The sequence below is a fragment of the Balaenoptera ricei genome, chromosome 19 (assembly GCF_028023285.1).
Source record: "Balaenoptera ricei isolate mBalRic1 chromosome 19, mBalRic1.hap2, whole genome shotgun sequence".
In the NCBI taxonomy this organism is placed as follows: domain Eukaryota; kingdom Metazoa; phylum Chordata; class Mammalia; order Artiodactyla; family Balaenopteridae; genus Balaenoptera; species Balaenoptera ricei.
The window spans coordinates 51,582,463-51,600,252 of record NC_082657.1 but is presented as its reverse complement, the minus strand read 5'-3'; the positions used below and the strand labels follow the sequence as shown (position 1 = coordinate 51,600,252).

At 55.4% G+C, this 17,790-nt stretch overlaps 1 protein-coding gene across 1 annotated transcript in view; it reads left to right on the top strand.

Annotated features, from left to right (window-relative positions):
• The first annotated feature begins 7,853 nt into the window (after positions 1–7,853).
• BCAR1 (BCAR1 scaffold protein, Cas family member) overlaps positions 7,854–17,790 on the top strand; it is a 38,581-nt gene continuing 28,644 nt past the window's right edge. Inside the window, exon 1 of the mRNA XM_059906168.1 lies at positions 7,854–7,990. Coding sequence (XP_059762151.1) covers positions 7,979–7,990 — 12 coding nt within the window. The 5' untranslated portion in view covers positions 7,854–7,978. The remainder of the gene's footprint in view (positions 7,991–17,790) is intronic.

The window sequence follows — 17,790 nt, the reverse complement described above, 5'->3', positions numbered from 1 at the left end:
AGGCATCATCCAACCCACTGAGGGCCTGAATAGAACAAAAGTTGGAGGAAGGGCGAATCTGCTCTCTCTTTAAGCTCAGACACCCATTTCCTCCTGTCCATCTGCGCTCAAGCCTGCAGGCTTGGACTAGGAGTTAGACCGTCAGCTCCCCAGGGTCTCCAGCCTGCAGACAGCAGAACCCTCAGCCTGTCTATGTCCTACTGGTTCTTCTTCTCTGGAGAACCCTAATGCAGCAGGAATATGCCCCAATGACCCTTGATTCATCTAAACCTGGATTAATCTGTTTTGTATTCTTTTTTTAACCTATGGTATTTAACCTATGTGATTAACATCACATTAATTTGTGAGTCGCTCTAAATGTTTTCTGAATCCATTTATCCTCTCCCTGCTCAGGGTGAGTTTTGTTCAGTTAAGAGGTGGGGCTTCACTTCGCTTCTCTCATGCTTCCCAGGTTGTTCTGAGGTTTGGTGAGCAGGTCTACATTCGTCTTAAATTATCATTCACAACCACGTAGCCTCCCATCTCATCCCCTCTCGGTCGGTCTTTATCTTTCCTAACAAGGGCTCCTCTTCTAAGCCTTTCCATGGCTTGCCCGTCCCCTTTCTCGTGTCAGTTGCCCCTTTGTGTGTCCTCCAGGCCTCCCACGTCAGTCCTGACTTGGACAGTCAGACCTGCTCACGGGATTCCAGACTTGTGGTTCAGACCTCAAGCATCAATTCTGGCACCCCTCTCTCTTTTGTAATTTGGGCTGCTTCTTGCGGCCTCACTTTTGCTCTCTGTAAGATGGGGCTTGACAGGTATGAAGCAGCACAACCAGACTGGACTTGTGGCATCTGCTCCATTCAGTGCATCCTTAGACAAAGGGGAGCCGTCAAGGATGGAACCGTGTGAGAGCCAGAGCTGGCCTGGCTTCTGTGCTTGCAGATGGAGAACTGGCCCCTGCTGTCAGTTACAGCAAGACCCCGGACCTCCTGGGATGAGCTGGGCTTAGGTCACCATAGGCCTCAGGGTTGGTGAAGACTCCTACCGTGGAGATGGGTGAAGGGATTATCTACGAGGAAACCACTTAAGGCCAAAAGTTACATCCTTCTCGAGAGCCTGAGACGCTGGCCGCAAGAACAACACCCCACGACGTTCAAAGCCTCTGGGGCAGCTGCCCTGGCCTCTTTCCAAGCCGAGTCATGGCATTTAGTGTATTCAACAACCACGCTAAACCAATAGGCCCAGAGGCCAGAGAATAAAGAAGTGAGCCTGCCTCTGCTCACAGAGGGAGCTTTCCCACCCTCACCCCTCTTTACAGGACGTTCTGTCATGGGCTCTCTCAGAAGACTGAGGTCCTAGCTGCAACTCTGTGGTGCCTTCGTGAAGCCTCTTCCTCTCCCCTGGGGCTCCTTGCTGAACAGGGAAGGGTTTGGGCCTCCAGGGAGGAGTGGCAGCTCCTGCCTCAGGGGAGCCTGAGAAGTAGAAAGCTGGGGCCCAGCAAGGCAAGCTGGTAGGTGGAGGGTGGAGAGACTCGAGTCCCCGATTCTGACGGCAACAGCGTGTAACTGCTGTAGCTGGGAGCCACACCAGCCCTTCTAGCCCAGCCTGACATCCCAGTCCTTCCAGGACTTTTGAATCAAGGCCACGGCACTGCATGACTCTGGGGGGGAGAGGGGGTGGTCACAAGAATAAAATAGGGATGGGGCTCTGCTTTATTAATCCCCATTTGACAGATTGGGATGAAAACATGCTTAGAGAGTATAAATACTGTGCTGAAGTTCACACAGCCAGCCTGGTACCCAGACCCGGCCGCCCCGCCCTGCTGCTGGAGGTCAAAGGTGACAGGGAGTCCAGTTCTGGCCAAAGTACAGACCTCCCTCCCTACAGTGAGTCCCTTCTGTTTCCATGAGAGTCAGCCTCGCTCCCCGGGAGCAGGGAGACTTTCTCAGCGCCCATGGTGCAAACCCTTGGCCTCCGGACAGCACAGCAGTGATGGGGGTGGGGGCCTGGTGTGCCTGCTGTGCTGAGAACCGAGCTGCTGCTCTGGGGACTCGCACTGGTGACCCCAGTGTGGCAGCAGCTGTTTAATAATTTAGAGAATGTATACTGTTCAGCCGGGCGGCTTCATCCCTGGGTTCAGAAACACAATGCCCTGGGGATTGTTCCCAGTGGAGAGTGAAATTCCACTTGTCACGGGCACTGAGAACACAGGCCTGTTCCTGGAAGGGGCTCTGGTCCCTGGGTGTTTACAAACATCCTAGGAGACCAGGAAGCCAGCAGCCGGGGCTCTGGGGCTGGGGTGGGGCTGCGGGTCTCCCAGCTCAGCTGTCCGCTGCTGGGGACCTGCGAGTCCCTTCGCCTCTGTCTCCTGCCTGCTCAGAGGCGACGGGACTGTATGGGAACCAGTTCAGGGTGGCTTTGTATTTCCTACAACTCGGCGATTGCATTTTCCCCTCACAAGGTGTTTTTATATTTAAAAAAAAAAAACAACTTAACGCTTGAAAACATTTTGCTAAGTGCAATAAGCCAGACACAGAAGGATCAATATTGTATGATTGCACTTATGTGAGGGACTAGAATAGGCAAATTCATAGAGACAGAAAGCATGGTAGTTGCTGCGGCTGGGAGGAGGGCAGGGGAGTTATTGTTTAATGGGTGCAGAGCTGCTTGGGATGATGAGAAAGTTCTGGAAATAGGTAGTGGTAACGGTTACAGGTCACTGAGAATGTACTTCATGCCACTGAATTGTACACTTAAAAACAGTTAAAACAGTAAATTTAATGTTATGTATATTTTACCACAATTTTAAAAAGTGTTTACTGTAATAAAAAAGGTTGCACAAATTATGAATGTTCACTCAAGAAACATTAGAAAATAGAGGAAATAATTTTAGTTACACCAAAACCTTTTCCTCCAGAAAGCAAACAAACCTAGTCTCCTGTGAAATTTTAATCTGTAAAGACAGAAAAAGCTCTACTTATTAATCCGTAGAGTACTAAGCACTGAATAGGCCTTCCCTAAATATGACACAATAGTGAAAAAAATCCTACCCCTACCCCAAGATAACCACAGCTGATATTTGGTATCTATCCTTCCACATGTTTCCCAGTGCAAATATATGACATAAATATGCAAATTTTTATGAAAATAGGATCCATCTGTACCTATTATTTGGAAGCCTATTTTTCCTTGCTTTACAGTATATTGTAAACATGTTTTCATGTCATTCTGTATCATTTGTGGTGGAGCCCAGGATTGAATTCTGTCCTGGGAATGTTCCGTGAATTGTTTCATTAGTGCCTATTACTGAACTTGTAAGTTGTTCCCGTGTTTTCCTGATCATAAGGAAAGCTACAAGTTACATCCTTGCACATGTATCTTTGGCTACTTGTGAGTGCATTTTTTTAGGATAAGTTCGTGGCATTTCTGAGTCAAAGGGTCCCTGCCTGTTAGGGGTTTTTGCCAGACTGTATGCTGGAGCCACACATCACCTACAGCTGTTCCCATGAACAATGAGAGGTGTCTCTTAAACTGAGTGAGAGGATTCCCGGGCTGGCCAAGTGCAGCCATGGCGGAAGTTTAGGCTGTAGTGCCCAGTGGGGGAGCAGCTTTGAGGGGCCCAGGGTCCCCCCCATACACATCTGAATCTCCAGAATTTATGACTAGGTTACCTTACAAGGCAAAAGGTGCTTTGCAGGTGTGATTAAATTAATGATCTTGAGATGTGGAGATTTTCCTGGATTACTTGAGTGGGCCCAACATAATCACAAGCTTCTTATAAGAGGGAGTCAGGAGGGCCAGAAACAGAGAAGGAGATGTGATGTGATGATGGAAGCAGAGGTTGGAGTGATGCAGGGCCACAAGCCAAGGAAGGCAGGTGGCCTCGAGAAGGTGAAAAAGGCAAGGAAACGATTCTCCTCAGAGCCTCCAGAGGGAATGCAGCCCTGCCAACCCATTTTGGACTTCTGACCTCAAGAACTATAGGGTAATAAATTCGTGTTGTTTAGCCACTACGTTTGGGGTAATTTTTTTTTTTTTTTAATGGCTGTGTTGGGTCTTCGTTGCTGTGCGTGGGCTTTCTCTCTAGTTGTGGAGAGCGGGGGCTAGTCTTCGTTGCGGTGCACGTGCTTCTCATTGTGGTGGCTTCTCTTGTTGCGGAGCATGGGTTCTAGGCATGCGGGCTCAGTAGTTGTGGCTCACGGGCTCTAGAGCGCAGGCTCAGTAGTTGTGGTGCATGGGCTTAGTCGCTCCGCGGCATGTGGGATCTTCCTGGACCAGGGGTCGAACCCATGACCCCTGCATTGGCAGGAGGATTCTTAACCACTGTGCCACCAGGGAAGTCCTGGGGTAATTTGTTACAGCAGCAATAAGAAACTAATACATCTCCCTCCTGCTACCAGGCCTTGAAACCTCATTGTCTAAGGGATGAGGGTCTCCCTCTGCGCCTAGCAGCCAGATGACCTGAACATCACCCTCTCCCTTAACCAGAGGCCCTCCAGGCAAAGCATACCCAAGGTTCTGTGCATGGGGGACAGACAAGGAGGTGCCCCAGCCCCCAGGGCCCACCCTTGACCAGACTGTGAAATTACCCTCAAGGATGTTGGAAACTGGACTTGCTTAAGGTCATAGGGTAAGTGTGAAGTGGTGCCAGGACTGAACCCCAGGGTCTTGCCTGGCAGGCCAGTGAGGTCCCCATCCACTCCACTAAGCTGAGCCTCTCTTTCTTTGCCAGTCTGACTTGCCTTCCTGGAGAGAGGTAGTCATTCACACTTTAGCATGAGTAAGATAGGACAGCTGGCTGTGCGTACACCACCTGTCAGTATTACTACAGAGTAGCAGAGTTCGATTCTCATGTTGAAAACCAGGCTTGGGGTGGGTAGTTTCCCTTCTCATCTACTCCAGGGCTCACCGGGTCCTGCTGGCCACCTCCAACCCTGAAGTCTCCTTCTAGGCCTCCCCAAAACAAACTCAGTTCTTGCCCTCCACAGGGAGTTGCTCATGCCTGTGGTCATGATGGTCCCTGCTGTTTAATAAGAATTCTGTGTCAGGTCCAGTGCCCTGAGCTTTACCTGAGCCATTCAACAGAGTCCTCTCAACCACCCAGAGGATATTATCCTCCCATTTCACAGATAAGGAAACTGAGCCCCAGGCAGGTTTAACTCACATGAACAAGATCATTCAGCTGCAAGCAGAGGAGCAGGGTTCAAAGCAGGTAGTCTGACTCCAGGGCCTAGAGCTGCCAGGGTTGGCCTGTAGAAGCACTGGCTTACACAGTCAATGTTTCAAAACCTAGAGATTTTATAAAAAATCTTGATTTCTAGATTCACTTGAAAAATCTGATTCACCAACTGAAAGAACCCAAACAGCCAAGGCAGGGACTATTTGAGCAAGAAAATAAAGTAATATAATCCAAATTATAAAATAAATATCCATGAGTTCATACTGATATAAATGATTGAATAAATAAATAAATGAAGGAGAAGAGACAAATTTCCCGTACAGAATAAATCCAAATAATTGATGTAGATACTCTATCCTCAAGGAGGTGGAACATAACTCCTCACTTCTTCAAAAGGTACATTGTAGAAAGCTGGCGGAAAAAACAGTCACTTTATAGCAGAGTAACCTGACAAACACTATTTCAGCCAGGTCATCAAGGTCAGCATCACATCGGCAAACGGTCACAGTCCAGAGGAGCCTAAGAAGACATGGCGGCTACATGTAATGTGGGATTCAGGATGGGACCCTGGAACAGGAAAAGGACAGTAGGGAAAACTAAGGATATCTGAATAGAGTGTGGGCAGTAGTTAATAAGGATGTATCAATGTTGGTTCATCAATAGTGACCGAAGCAACATGCTAATGTAGGATTATTACACATTGCCTGCAGGCGCCTCCAAAGGCTCACTGCACTCTCCTAGGCCAGGGGCTCCTTTGGCAAAGCCCAGGGGATAGAGGCTGGGTTTGGGTGTCTGGAGAACTGGGTATGAAGCTTGTCTCCGCCTAGATTTACTCTGTGGCCATGTCCAAATTCCCTTCCCTCCCAGTGCCAGGTGCAACAATAACACCTGTCTCCCTGGGGCCCTGGTAGCCCTCCAGGACCCTCTCAGGGTGCTGGTGCCTGCTCAGGCAGCCCAGCTGTTGCTTGTGGTGTAATTGCTAGTCCTGAGGTGCCCAGAGCCTGTTTTTCGCAGGACTGAGTGAGTAATCCTGGGATCATTTGCCTGCTGGGCAGGGGGGGATGTTTGGTGGTGGCGAGGGAGGAGCATCTGCTGTTTTTTCACAGACACCTGGTCATGCTGGAGAGGACGCTCAGTGCCCTGAGGGGGCTCCTGTGGCTGCCCCCGACCCCACGCCCAAGGCCCTGGGTCCCTGCCTCAGAGTGAGTGGGGGTCTGGCCGAGCCATCCCTCCTCCTGCGCTAAGGGATGAGTCAGTTATGGCCTTCCCGAGTAAGCGGTCGTTGGGGTTCAGTTGGAGGCAAGGACTAGATGGATGGAGGTTGTGGCCCCAGCCGCACCCCTCTGTTGGGTTCCCATTTCCCTATATCCAGGAGTGTGGAAGGAGTCGTTCCCCACTGCTCACCCAGCTCTGGCCTGGGCACTGAGAGATGGGGCCGATGGGAGAGAAGACAGGAGCAGTGGGCGATAAGAATCCAGACGAAGTAGGAGAGAAAGGAGGGATGGAGCCTGGGCTCCAGGAGGAAGGCTCAGTGTGGTGGTGGGGGGAGAGGGTGGCAGAGGGGGAACGACTGAGACAGCGGGCGTGTGTGGCCTGGAGCCCGGGCACCAGGCTGAACTGCTGCTCCCAGCTTAGGAGACCCTGTGCCAGCTGAATGCAGGCAAGTGGGCACGGGCAGGGCTGCCTGCCAGACAAACACAGAGAGCCCTTTGAGGGGGTGGCAGCTGTCACCCCAGACTCCCCTCTGTTTGCTGTGGCCCTGCCTGCCCCCTCTAGCCCAGGAAAGGCCCCCAGGAAGCAGGGACAGTTTGTATGTGATGGGCAGCAGAACAAAGTGGTCAGACCCTTGGTACTGCCTCCTGGTAGCCGAGGGGTCTCAGAGCCTCAATCTGTCCGATGTAACATGGGAACAGCAAGGCCTACCTGGCAGGGGGCGGGGCAATTAGGATGCACAGGTATGTGCACAGTGCTTGGACACCATGTCAGATGTGGAACAGCTGAAGAAATCGGGGGTTTAACCCGGAGAAAGGAAGGCTCAGGCCCTAGAATGCCTGTCTTCCAGTGTCTGAAGGCTGGTCTCTGGTGCAGGGACGGCCTGGCTGTGGGTGGCCCTTGAGTGGGGGTTACCGGGAGACAGGATCCTCCCTAAAAGACAGTCCAGCTCTGTCAGGGTGACCTGACGATCAGCCAGGCTGTTCCCGGGGAGGGGCAGTCAGGGGAACGCAGAGCAGGCGGAGGAGCTCTGGGCAGAGCTGCGAGTGGGGTTTTGTGGGGGTTGGAGGCGGGGGTGTCTCTGGGTTTTCAGCTGGGTGAGTGGGAAGGGTTTCTAGGAGCCCTGCTCCGCTGACTTGCAATCACCCTCAGACAGAGATTGGGAGCCCAGCCAGACCACCGGGCAGGCGCCCAGCACCCTGGGCTGGGCAACGTGGGGGTGGGTGTGGGGGGGTTCTGGCCTCCAGACCGGGCGGGCGCGCAGGAGATGGTGCGACTCGAGGTAGCCGCTGAAGGACGGGTAAAGGGTGGAGGCCGAGCCTCGTCGCCGCGTTGGGCCGACAGAAAAATGCCGGGGTCCGGGGTCCTCGCCTTTAACGCGGCCCCGGGCGGAGGAGACGGGAGGGGGAGGGGCGGCACGGGGCGGCGCATGCGCGGCGTGGGCTGGAGCGGCTGGACAGTCCGGCCGCCGGGAGATCGCAGGAGCCCGTCGGGAGCCCCGAGAGCGCCGGGACCCCGCGCGGGGGGCTCTGAGCGGCGCGGCAGACCGGCGCCCGCAGCCTGCCGGCGCTGCTGCCCGCCCGGGCCCCGGGAGCGGCGGCCAAGATGTCCGTGCCGGTGAGTACTGACCGCCGGCCGGGACCGCGACCTCGCGCCGCCCGCTGCAGGCCTAATGCCGCCGGGGATCCGGGCTGGGGGTCGCCCCACCTGGGCCTTCTTGCGTCGGGGGATGGGAGCAGCCTGGGGTGTCTCCGCGAAGCCGGCCTCTCCGCCCCCGCCTTTCTTTCCGTCCTCTCCCTGGAGAGCCGGGTCGGGCTGGGGTCGTGCTGTCCCCCAGGAATCCTTCCACCACCAGGACGGCTAGGCCTAGTGGGGAGAGGTCTCTGCCGCTCCCCGGGAACCCTCCTCCAGGATGGCTGGGCCGGGTGAGCGGGCGGGGTCTGCGTAGTCCCCCTGGAAACCACCTAGGACAGCTGCCCTGTTGTGTTCAGGGACCTCACCGGGATGGCCAGGCCCGGAGCCCGGTCTGTACCTCTCCCGAGACTGAGACACCCTTCCCCCGGGACAGCTTGTCGGGGTGGGGATCTGCGCCTACCCCCCAGAACCGGCGGATGCACTCACTTTCCCGGGAAGTTTACCTCTGCGGCTGAACCCCCCAAGGGTTCAGGGCCCAGCCTTTTCTTCCCTCCTAGCCATGGGGGCTTCTCTTCTCACCTGACACCCACTCCTCCTAGCCCAGCAGGCAGGCTTGGGCAGACCCCCAGGGCTCCACACTTCGGCCGGCAACTGGAGGCATCTGAGTCCCACCTCCTCAGGGTGGCAAGTGATCCTGGCCACTGCTGGTCACCAAGCCTCAGGCGCAGGCCGCAGCCCGCTTTACAGATGCACAGACTGAGGTGGGGGCTGACACCCTGCTTCCTTCCCGGAAGGGGCACCTTCTGCTGGAAAGCTGTGGCCTCCAGCCATTGTTTGTCTGCTGCATTAGAGGCTTTCCCTCTGACAGGAAGGGGCAGTGGCCCAGAGCGCCTGTCCCCCTGGCCTGTTTCTGGAACTGCTTGTCACTTGGGGGACCCCGTCCTTACGGTGAAGCAGACAGTTGGGGCTTCCTGGCAGGGCAAGCGGACTTTTAATTACCCACCATAGAGTGTATGGAGATTACTGGAGGAGAGATGCTGTGTAAGTGCAAAGCATTGTTATTATGGAATTAAAGATTCCAGCTCCTGCCCGCCTCCAGAAGCAGTAATGCAGAGTTACAGAAGAAAAATTAGGGCTTCCAGACCGTGCTGATGTGAAGTCCCCACCCCCATCTGTTCTGGTTCACAGCTTAATTGCCTCATCTTTAGAAAGAAAGAAGACAGAAAATGCCTGCCAAGCCCTTCTCCTGCCCTGCTTTCCTGCAAAGCTCTGGGTCTTTTCTGGCTCGGGGCATCGGGGGACCTGCCCTGATCCTATGGGGACTGACCAGAGAGATGAGGTGGGCCACCTGAGCCTGCTTGAGGGCCTGAGTCACCAGGGCAGTAGTGAACGGGGCATGTGACTCCGGCCACATAAAAGGCTGGACAGTCCTAAGTTTGGGACATCTGCGCTTGATTTGGTGTGGCCTCCACAATCACAGCAGAGGTGCGGATCTGGAGTCTGGGATGGCACCCAGACCCCTTGCCTTACAGCACTTTGGGCAGCGTTCCTGGGCTCTGTGCCTCAGTGGCCCCATCTGTAACAAGAGAGGGATGGTGGGAGGGCCAGGCTCAGGGTGTGATTTGGACAGACAGGCACTGCTGTGGACACCTGCTGTGGAGACCTGCAGTCCAGCTCTGCTCCGTCTCTACACGCCATTGCCGGCTCCACGTCGCTTCCCACCCTCCCATCCGCAGCCACAGCCCTCGGAGATTCTGCAGAGGGGAGTGGGGGGGGGTCTCGCTCTCTGCCCCCTACATGCTGGGCTGTCAGATCACCCTGGCTCTCTCCTGGGACCTTGAGCAATGTGTGAACTGGTGGCACTGGGAGAGGAAGTTCATTTGGGGAGCAGCCATGAAATGTTCAGAAAATTGCTTTCATGTGCTGATGAGCGGTGAGGCCAGCCTCCTGCTCTAGCCCTGCTTTGTGAACCCAGAATGGTGACCGCCCATGTGGTGCTCACGGACACGTTTGGGTTTTAAGCATACCCGTTCATTTGGGCAGTCTTTTTCTGGATGGGGCTGACGCAGGCACTTTGGCCCACAGCAATTATAAAACGCTTCAGAATGGGATGGGAGGTGATGGCGGCGAGAGAAGAGGTTGGGGCGAACCAGGTTGGGACAGGAGTGACCTCCTGAGTGTTAGAGCTGGGGGACCCTGCAGGGGTCAGCTTGTCTCACTCTGTCATTTGATCCACATGGGGTCTGGGGCCCAGAGAGGGGAAGGCACACGGGGTCCTCCTGACTCCCTGCTTCGTGCTTCTTCCTCTGCCCAGAGCAGAGGGCACAGTTCACACGGCACCTGGAGGTGCACTTCCTGGCTGCTCTCTGACCTCTGCCTTCCTCTTGGGCATGGCTCTTCAGCGCCCAGCACTGTCTCTTCTCTCTGGGCAGGCAGGAAGCGTTTGGAAGGAAGATGGCTGTGCCACCCCCTTCAGACCCCTGGTGGGCATTGGCATCATCCGTATTTAGGAATGACACTGCCCCCCGGCACTGTCAGGCAGGAAGCCAGCTTCTAGCTTGTAGAGAAGCTGCCTGCTCTCTGTTCCTGCCTCTTGTTTCCTGTCTGGGAAATGGGCACAGCCATTCCAGCCCCTCCTCTGCTCCTTTATTAAGTGAGGAATGGGTCCTTTCAAGGAGCTAAGTGCTGACGTGTGTTGAGTGCATTCTGTGTGCCAGGCGCTGGGCTCGGGGAGGACCTGTAGTCTTGCCAGGGTCGCCTGGCCACTGAGAGACGGAGCCAGGGTGGGAACCAAGTCTGGCAGGATCCAAAGCCAGAAAGTGAGTGTGGCCTCTCTAATTGTAGGGGCTGTGGCCTGTTGAGCCATCCACAGAGGCCAAGGCTGCCGAGAGAGCGACCCTCTGCTTGTGGCTTTCTGAGCATGCGTTTGGGTAACCCCTTCGGCACCGCTGGGCATGAGGCAGCTGGGCCTCTGGGCGGCCAGGCAGCTCGCCCGGGGCTGTGCAGCAGGGCGGCTGTAGCCCTGCGGGCCCCAGCAGCAGTCAGTGGAGATGAGCGGAGCAGGAGTGGCACCTGGTTGAACCTCTGCCAGCGGTCCCAGGGTGCCCTTTGTGCCTGGCTCTGTGCCAGCCACCACTGTGACTGGAGAGCTGGCCAGGGAGCTGGGAGGCTCTGCCCTGGGCTCACCACTGGCCTGGGCAGCCAGGCCGTGGACAGCTGGGGCCTGGTAGAACAGGCTCAAAAGAGGACAGTGGGAAGAGGCAGTGTCCAAGTCCAAGGTCCTCAGTTCAGTCTCCGAAGCACCTGGCACGCCCCTCCTGCCACGCTCCTCCCGCTGGCCTTGGACTCTGCCTGGCCCTCCCTCTGCAGGAAGTGATCTTCAACCGCTGCCTCGCTCACCTCGTCACTCCTGCTCGCTCAGGCAGAGGGCAGCGTGCCAGGAAGCCATCCAGGATTCCCATCTGTGATAGTGCATTTATCGCTGGGGTTATCTGGTTGCGGTCAGGCTCCTCAGGGCAGGACCCAGGCCTGCTTGGTTCCTCTCTCTCCAGCCAACCCTGGCCACCTGCCAAGGAAGTGGCCCTGGGAGCACCGAGGAGCCCACCGCCATAAAGGAGTCTGTGTCCCTGTGCAGAGAGCCTGCATCCCAGCCCCTGTCCTGGAAGCCTTGTTGGGGGCTGAGTGGGTTCCCAGAGAGGCTAATTCTGGGTGGGGAGGATATCTGGTGGGTCGAGGGCAAGGGCTCCGGAATGAATGGTGCCGGCTCGTCTGAGCGAATTACTGAACCTCTCTGAGCCTGTGTCCTCTGTATGACGGGGATGTTAACAGCACTGAGCTCTTGGGGTTTTATGAGAACTTGGTGAGGTTTGCAGAAAGCTTTTACTAAGAGGCTAGTTAAGTCATAGCAGCTACTGCTGTTGAGGTTATTATCTTTATCCTGCCACTGTTGACTGGTGCAGTGGCCGAGACCCACTCCTGGCACCGGCACGACCAGCTTGGGAAGGGGAGATCAGCTCCCTGCCCCCATAATGTTCCGTGCTGCCCAGTCTGCCTCCAGTAGCTTTCTCTTTATGGTAGGTTCCTGCCAGGGCCTTAGCAGTGGAATGACCCCGGCCCCTCCCCTGCCCCTGCCTGCCTTTGGGACCCCTGCCTCTTGAGCCTTGGATGGACAGGTACTTGTCCTCACCCCACAGATAGAGTGGCCTCCAGTGGGGCCACCATCTGGTCCACTGTGCCTCAGGCCAGCTGGATGCCCTGCCCTGAGGGCCCCCAGGAGTGGGTGCAGTGTTGCCGGCTTTGGAAGCTATTGGATCGGTGGGTACAAGCCTGACTTCAGATGTGGTCAGCAGCAGCCTGGCCAGCATGGAACAGGCAGGATCCTGGGTGGGAACGAGAGCACGCCGGAGGTGGGTCCTGGCACTTTAAGGGAGGGGGCTCAAGCTTGTGGGTGAGGCACGTGGGCTGCAAGGTTGTGAGGGTGGCACCTCGTGACCCCCCGCCTCCCATGCCCCGGCATGAGGCATGAGCTGCACCTGCCCTCCCGTCTCCTGCCCTCCCGTCTCCTGCCCTCTCTGTGCTCATCTTTGCCTCCCCAGCCTCTGACTTGGCTTCATCACAACCGCTTGCTTTGATTGCATCCAAGTCTAACCCTATTGTTTCTTTGGCTTTCTTCAGTTTGCTGGGCCATTGTCTCCCTCTCTTCAAGAAAAAGACCTGGGTGAGGGACTTCCCTGGCAGTCCAGTGGTTAGGACTCTGCGCTCCCACTGCAGGGGGCTCAGGGTTTGCTCCCTGGTCGGGGTAAGATCCTGCATGCTGCTCAGCCCGGCCAAAAAAGAAAGAAAGAAAAAGACCTGGGGACAGGTTGGGGGCCTTGGAGGTGGCGATGCATGCCCGCTCTGCCAGGAGAGGTGGTCACAAGTTGTGGCTCTAAAGTTAATCCCTTCTCTCACGGGAATTAGAGGCTGAGGGAACTTTTTAGTAATTTTAATTTATTATTTAAACCCTGCTGAGTTCCAGTAAGGAGTTGAAGCAGATTATAACATGGATTTTTATTTATTTATGGCTGTGTTGGGTCTTCGTTTCTGTGCGAGGGCTTTCTCTAGTTGGGACAAGCGGGGGCCACTCTTCATCGCTGTGCGCGGGCCTCTCACTATCGCGGCCTCTCTTGTTGCGGAGCACAGGCTCCAGACGTGCAGGCTCAGTAATTGTGACTCACGGGCCCAGCTGCTCCGCGGCATGTGGGATCTTCCCAGACCAGGGCTCGAACCCATGTCCCCTGCATTGGCAGGCAGATTCTCAACCACTGCGCCACCAGGGAAGCCCCGAAGCAGATTATAGTGAAAGACAAAAACAGTCTGGGATCATCAAAAGATCCAGAACTATATACTGTATGGGGAAGGTAGGCATGCAGATTTAACTTGAAGCTCCCTGACAGCCAGGGCAAAAAGGGTAACACGGTGGGTTTAGGATTGCAGTACCTATTTTTTGGTATTCCTAATGCTATGTATTGTTTCCTCTGTGCTTTGTTTTATTTTTACCAGTTGAGACTCTCTTATTGAGGTAGATTTTCTTTTTTTTTTTTTAATTTTATTTATTTTTGGCTGTGTTGGGTCTTCATTGCTGCATGCGGGCTTTCTCTATTTGTGGCGAGCGGGGGTTACTCTTCGTTGCGGTGCGCAGGCTTCTCATTGCGGTGGCTTCTCTTGTTGCGAAGCACGGGTTCTAGGGCACGCAGGCTCAGTATTTGTGGCACGCGGGCTCAGTAGTTGTGGCGCACGGGCTTGGTTGCCCCGCGGCATGTGGGATCTTTCCGGACCAGGGATTGAACCCGTGTCCCCAGCACTGGCAGGCGGATTCTTAACCACTGCGCCACCAGGGAAGTCCCTGAGGTAGATTTTCTATGTAGTGAAATTGAAAGATGTTAAGTATACAGTTGGATAAGTTTTGACTAATGTAGACCCCATGTAACCATCAATCAAATCAAGATAATGAACCTCTCCATCATCTCAGAAAGTTCACAAGTACCCCCTTCACAGTCAAGTGTGCCCTACCCCCTGTAAGGTGGTCAACATTCTTTTTTCTTTTTTAAAAGGAAAAACTGTGACTATCCTGTGATCTTTTTTTAATTAAGTTTTATTGGCGCATAGTTGATTTACAATGTTGTGTTAGTTTCTAAGGTGGCCAGCATTCTGATTTCTCTCATCATGGCATGGTTTCGCCTGTTCTTGAACTTGAACTTGATGTAAGTGGAAGCATATAGTATATACTCTTTGGGGTCTGGCTTTTTTCATTCAGCAAAATGATTTTGAGATTTTCATCCACATGGTGTGTATCAGTAGTTCTCTTTTCGTTGCTGTGCTGAGTGTTCCACTTTTGACTATGAGTTTATCTACTTATCTATTCTCTTGCTGATGGATATCTGTCTCTAGTCTTTCTGTGCTGTGTATTTTTAATACTGGAACATACTAGTGTTAGTGGTGGTGTAATACCCTATTTCAGTATTTTATAAAACCTGATATCCAATCATGTGTGCGTTGAGGCATGCCCAGAGAGTCGTGTGTGCCCCCAAATCCTGGATTCCCCGAAGTTGCACGATTGTCAGAGTGGTGTGACCACATGCCTTCTTGTTCACAGCCCTCCCCAGGTATCCAGGGTTTGAATTCCCTCTTCCCAGGTTGGCCATGAGGTGAAGCATCTTAGGTTTTTGGGTCACCTGTGTTTCTCCCAGGCCTCTGTGCCCACCAGAGGTCCTAGTGGGGAGAGGCTTCTAGGAGAGGATGGAGCCTGTCTTGGGAGCTGACCCTATCCCTCCACCCTCCCTGGTCGGGACAGATTCCTGGTCTCCCCGCTTTGTCCCTGGCTGCCCGCCAAGACACCTCAGCAGGCAGACACTCCTGGCTGCTCCCAGTTGACTCTGGATGCCCGCAGCCTGCAGGACACCGCAGCACTCAAGCAGCTAAGAGCAGGGAGGGGTTGCTTGGGAGCTACTCCCTGCGTCCGTCCGTGACACCTCTGTGCTCCGCTCTTCACCCTGAGGGAACTGGCATGCCTGTGCTATTCTTACAAACATTTACTGTTATTTTTTTCTGCATAATGAACCTTAGCAAAAGATTCACACATCTGCTCATCAGAGAGGAGCCCCCAGGCACCTTGTATAAAGTAGCCCCTGCCACCAGTCTGCTCTCTGCTGTCTGCTTGGTTCTCCCACAGGCGTTCCCATGTTTATCTGTTTGTCCCCCTCACACGCCCTGGAGTGTAAGTTCCTTGAGGACAGGACTTGTTTTCCTGGCAGCCGTATCCCAGCAGGGAGTGGGTGCTGTAGTACGTGTAGTGATAGGCCCGACAACCAGCCACTCCCCCCCACTCCCCCGGCTGAGGGGAGACCCTGCCCGCCTCTCAGTGTTGGCTGGTGGAGCTGGGGGCAACAGGGCCTCACAGAACGGTTTTTGCTGCAGAATCTCAGACGAGGTTGAGGTTTTGTTCCTCGTGTGGTTCAGGGGCTAGGGAAGCTCAGGGCACTTGAGCAGCGGCTGGGAGGACAGGGAGGGCTTACTGGAGTGCACTTGTGCATGAGCTGTGGGCCCAAGGGAGTGTGCTTGGCAGGGCAGGGCTGGTGTGTGATGGGGAGGTACGTGAGTGTGCCGCTGACACCAGGGTGCCGCTGTGCACTGCGCCTGCACGTGCCTGCTATCTCATGGCCTGGTGATGGGCAGGGCTCCTGGCGGTGGTTACATTTAACAGACGCACTAACCAAGGCTCTGAAAGATGCAGTGACCACTGAGGTCCCATGCCAGGTGGAATCTTTAATGGGCTCTACTCCTGTCCTTGTAGGCTACACCTGGGTGAGGGTTGGGCCTGGGTCTCCTGGGGCACATGGAGCCTTTCTCTGTTGGTTGGAGCAGGCTCAGGTGGGAGGCCCCTAGTGCGGTTCAAGGAGGGAGAAAAAGCCACACTTCCTCGGTGGCTGCTGTAGCTGTGTTCTCTTTGTGTCCACGCCTTCCTGAACTCCCACCCCACTGCCCCCAGAGCTCCCAGGGTCCCTCCTGTGACTCCACTGGCCCCCTGACCCCAGCTGATGTCTGGCCAACACTGCTGCCCCTCTGGGGGTCTCTGTGGGTGTGGGCACCTGTGCTGCTATGGAAGCAGGCTCGGGGGGCAGCAGAAGGCATGTAAGTCGCCCCCTCTCCCTGCCCTGATATGCTGGAGCTGGCTGCCATGGGGAGAGGCAGGCGCAGACGGAGGGCTGGGACTGCTTCTTGACCACACCCCGGGCCCTGCCCACCCAGGCTGTCAGCCTGAGCTGGGCCTCCAGCGGCTAAGCTTTCTCTCTGAGGACAGGGTCTTGTCCCCAGCCCTTCCTTCCCCCACCCCCGTGTCCTCCCTGGCTGCGGCAGGGTGAGGCCCCAGGGAGTGGTGTCCCAGTGCCATCAGGGAGGGCAGCCTTCTCATTATGCACACGTGGGGCCTGGTTTTTGCTTCTCTGAGGCACATGGGGAGGGGGCTTCGAAGAGAAGGGAGGACTCAGGCCACGGGGTCAGCACCCTGGGCTGGGGCAAAGAGCCCCTGGGAAGTGTCCCAGCCTTGTGAGCAGAGTCGCTCGCTCACTCGATGAAGCAGGCACCTCCCCGCAGGTGCCTCTGCTGCTGTTTAATTTCCAAATTAGAAAAGCAGTTAAAAGAATCAGGAGACTGTGTCGCTCCTTCCAGTTCCCAGTCCTTGAAAGAGCTGGAGTGGGAGGGGAGGGAGCTGTGGGAGGGAGGGGGGCACTGGGTTTGCTGGGATCCAGGCCCATCTACCCCCCTCCGTCACCCTTAGGCTCTGTCCCCACACCTTTGGTCCTGGTCCTGCCCCTGTACACCGGTGTCTGGGGACTGGCCTGGGACGATGCTAAAGGGACTCGAAGGCTGGGGACTAGAGCCCACCCCCCCACAGTCCGAGTCACCACTGCAGTGACAAACGGACTGCCCCATGGTTACTCCACCCTTGGAGAGCAGGGGAGGATGGGAGAGCTCTTTATGGCTCCGACACCCACCCTAAGCGTGCAGGCTCTGCTCTGTCTGAGATCACCCAGGGTGCTGTTCTGTGGGCACACCCCTGGGTAGCCAGGTACGGTTACATTTTTAGTTTGTAGCTTTGTCGCTTCCTGGAGGTGTGACCTGGGCAAGGCACTGCCCCTCTCTGAGCCTCTGGGTGGTGGTAGTTCTGTCCTGGTCCCCAGGAGGGCAGTGAGGACTGAGTGACACGGGGTGTGTGGGGTGTCCAGCCTGTGTGACAGTGGTTCTTGATGCAGCGGGCTGGCCTCTTCTCCAGGCCATCCACAGGGGTCCCTCCACCCTTGCCCAGGCAGGGCTGGCTCCGGCTTGCAGGCTGGCTTTGAGCTTGCCAGTGTGCGTGGCCAGCCCAGGGGCAAGGCGTCAACACCCGTAGCCCTACAGATACATCATTTCTTCCTGTGCCTGGGGCTGGCAGCACTCACCTCCGGCCTCAGGAAGCCCTTTCCTGCTGCCGCTCCCAGAGCCGGCCATCAGCTGACCCATCCAGCCACCCTCTGTGCTGCTGGGAAAACCAAGGCTTTAGGAGGGGAAGGGGGCTGTCTGAGTCACACTGTGCCAGCCATTTTAGCCCACTCTTTTCACTTGTCATCAGCATTTTCTTGCATGATTTTAGTCTTTGCAAGTGGCCATCTTAAGAGCTGCACAATCTTCCATTGAGAGGCTCTGGTTGCCCAACCAGTCCCCTGTAGTTGGGCATTTAGGTTATGCCCCCTCTTTGTTTGCTGTTA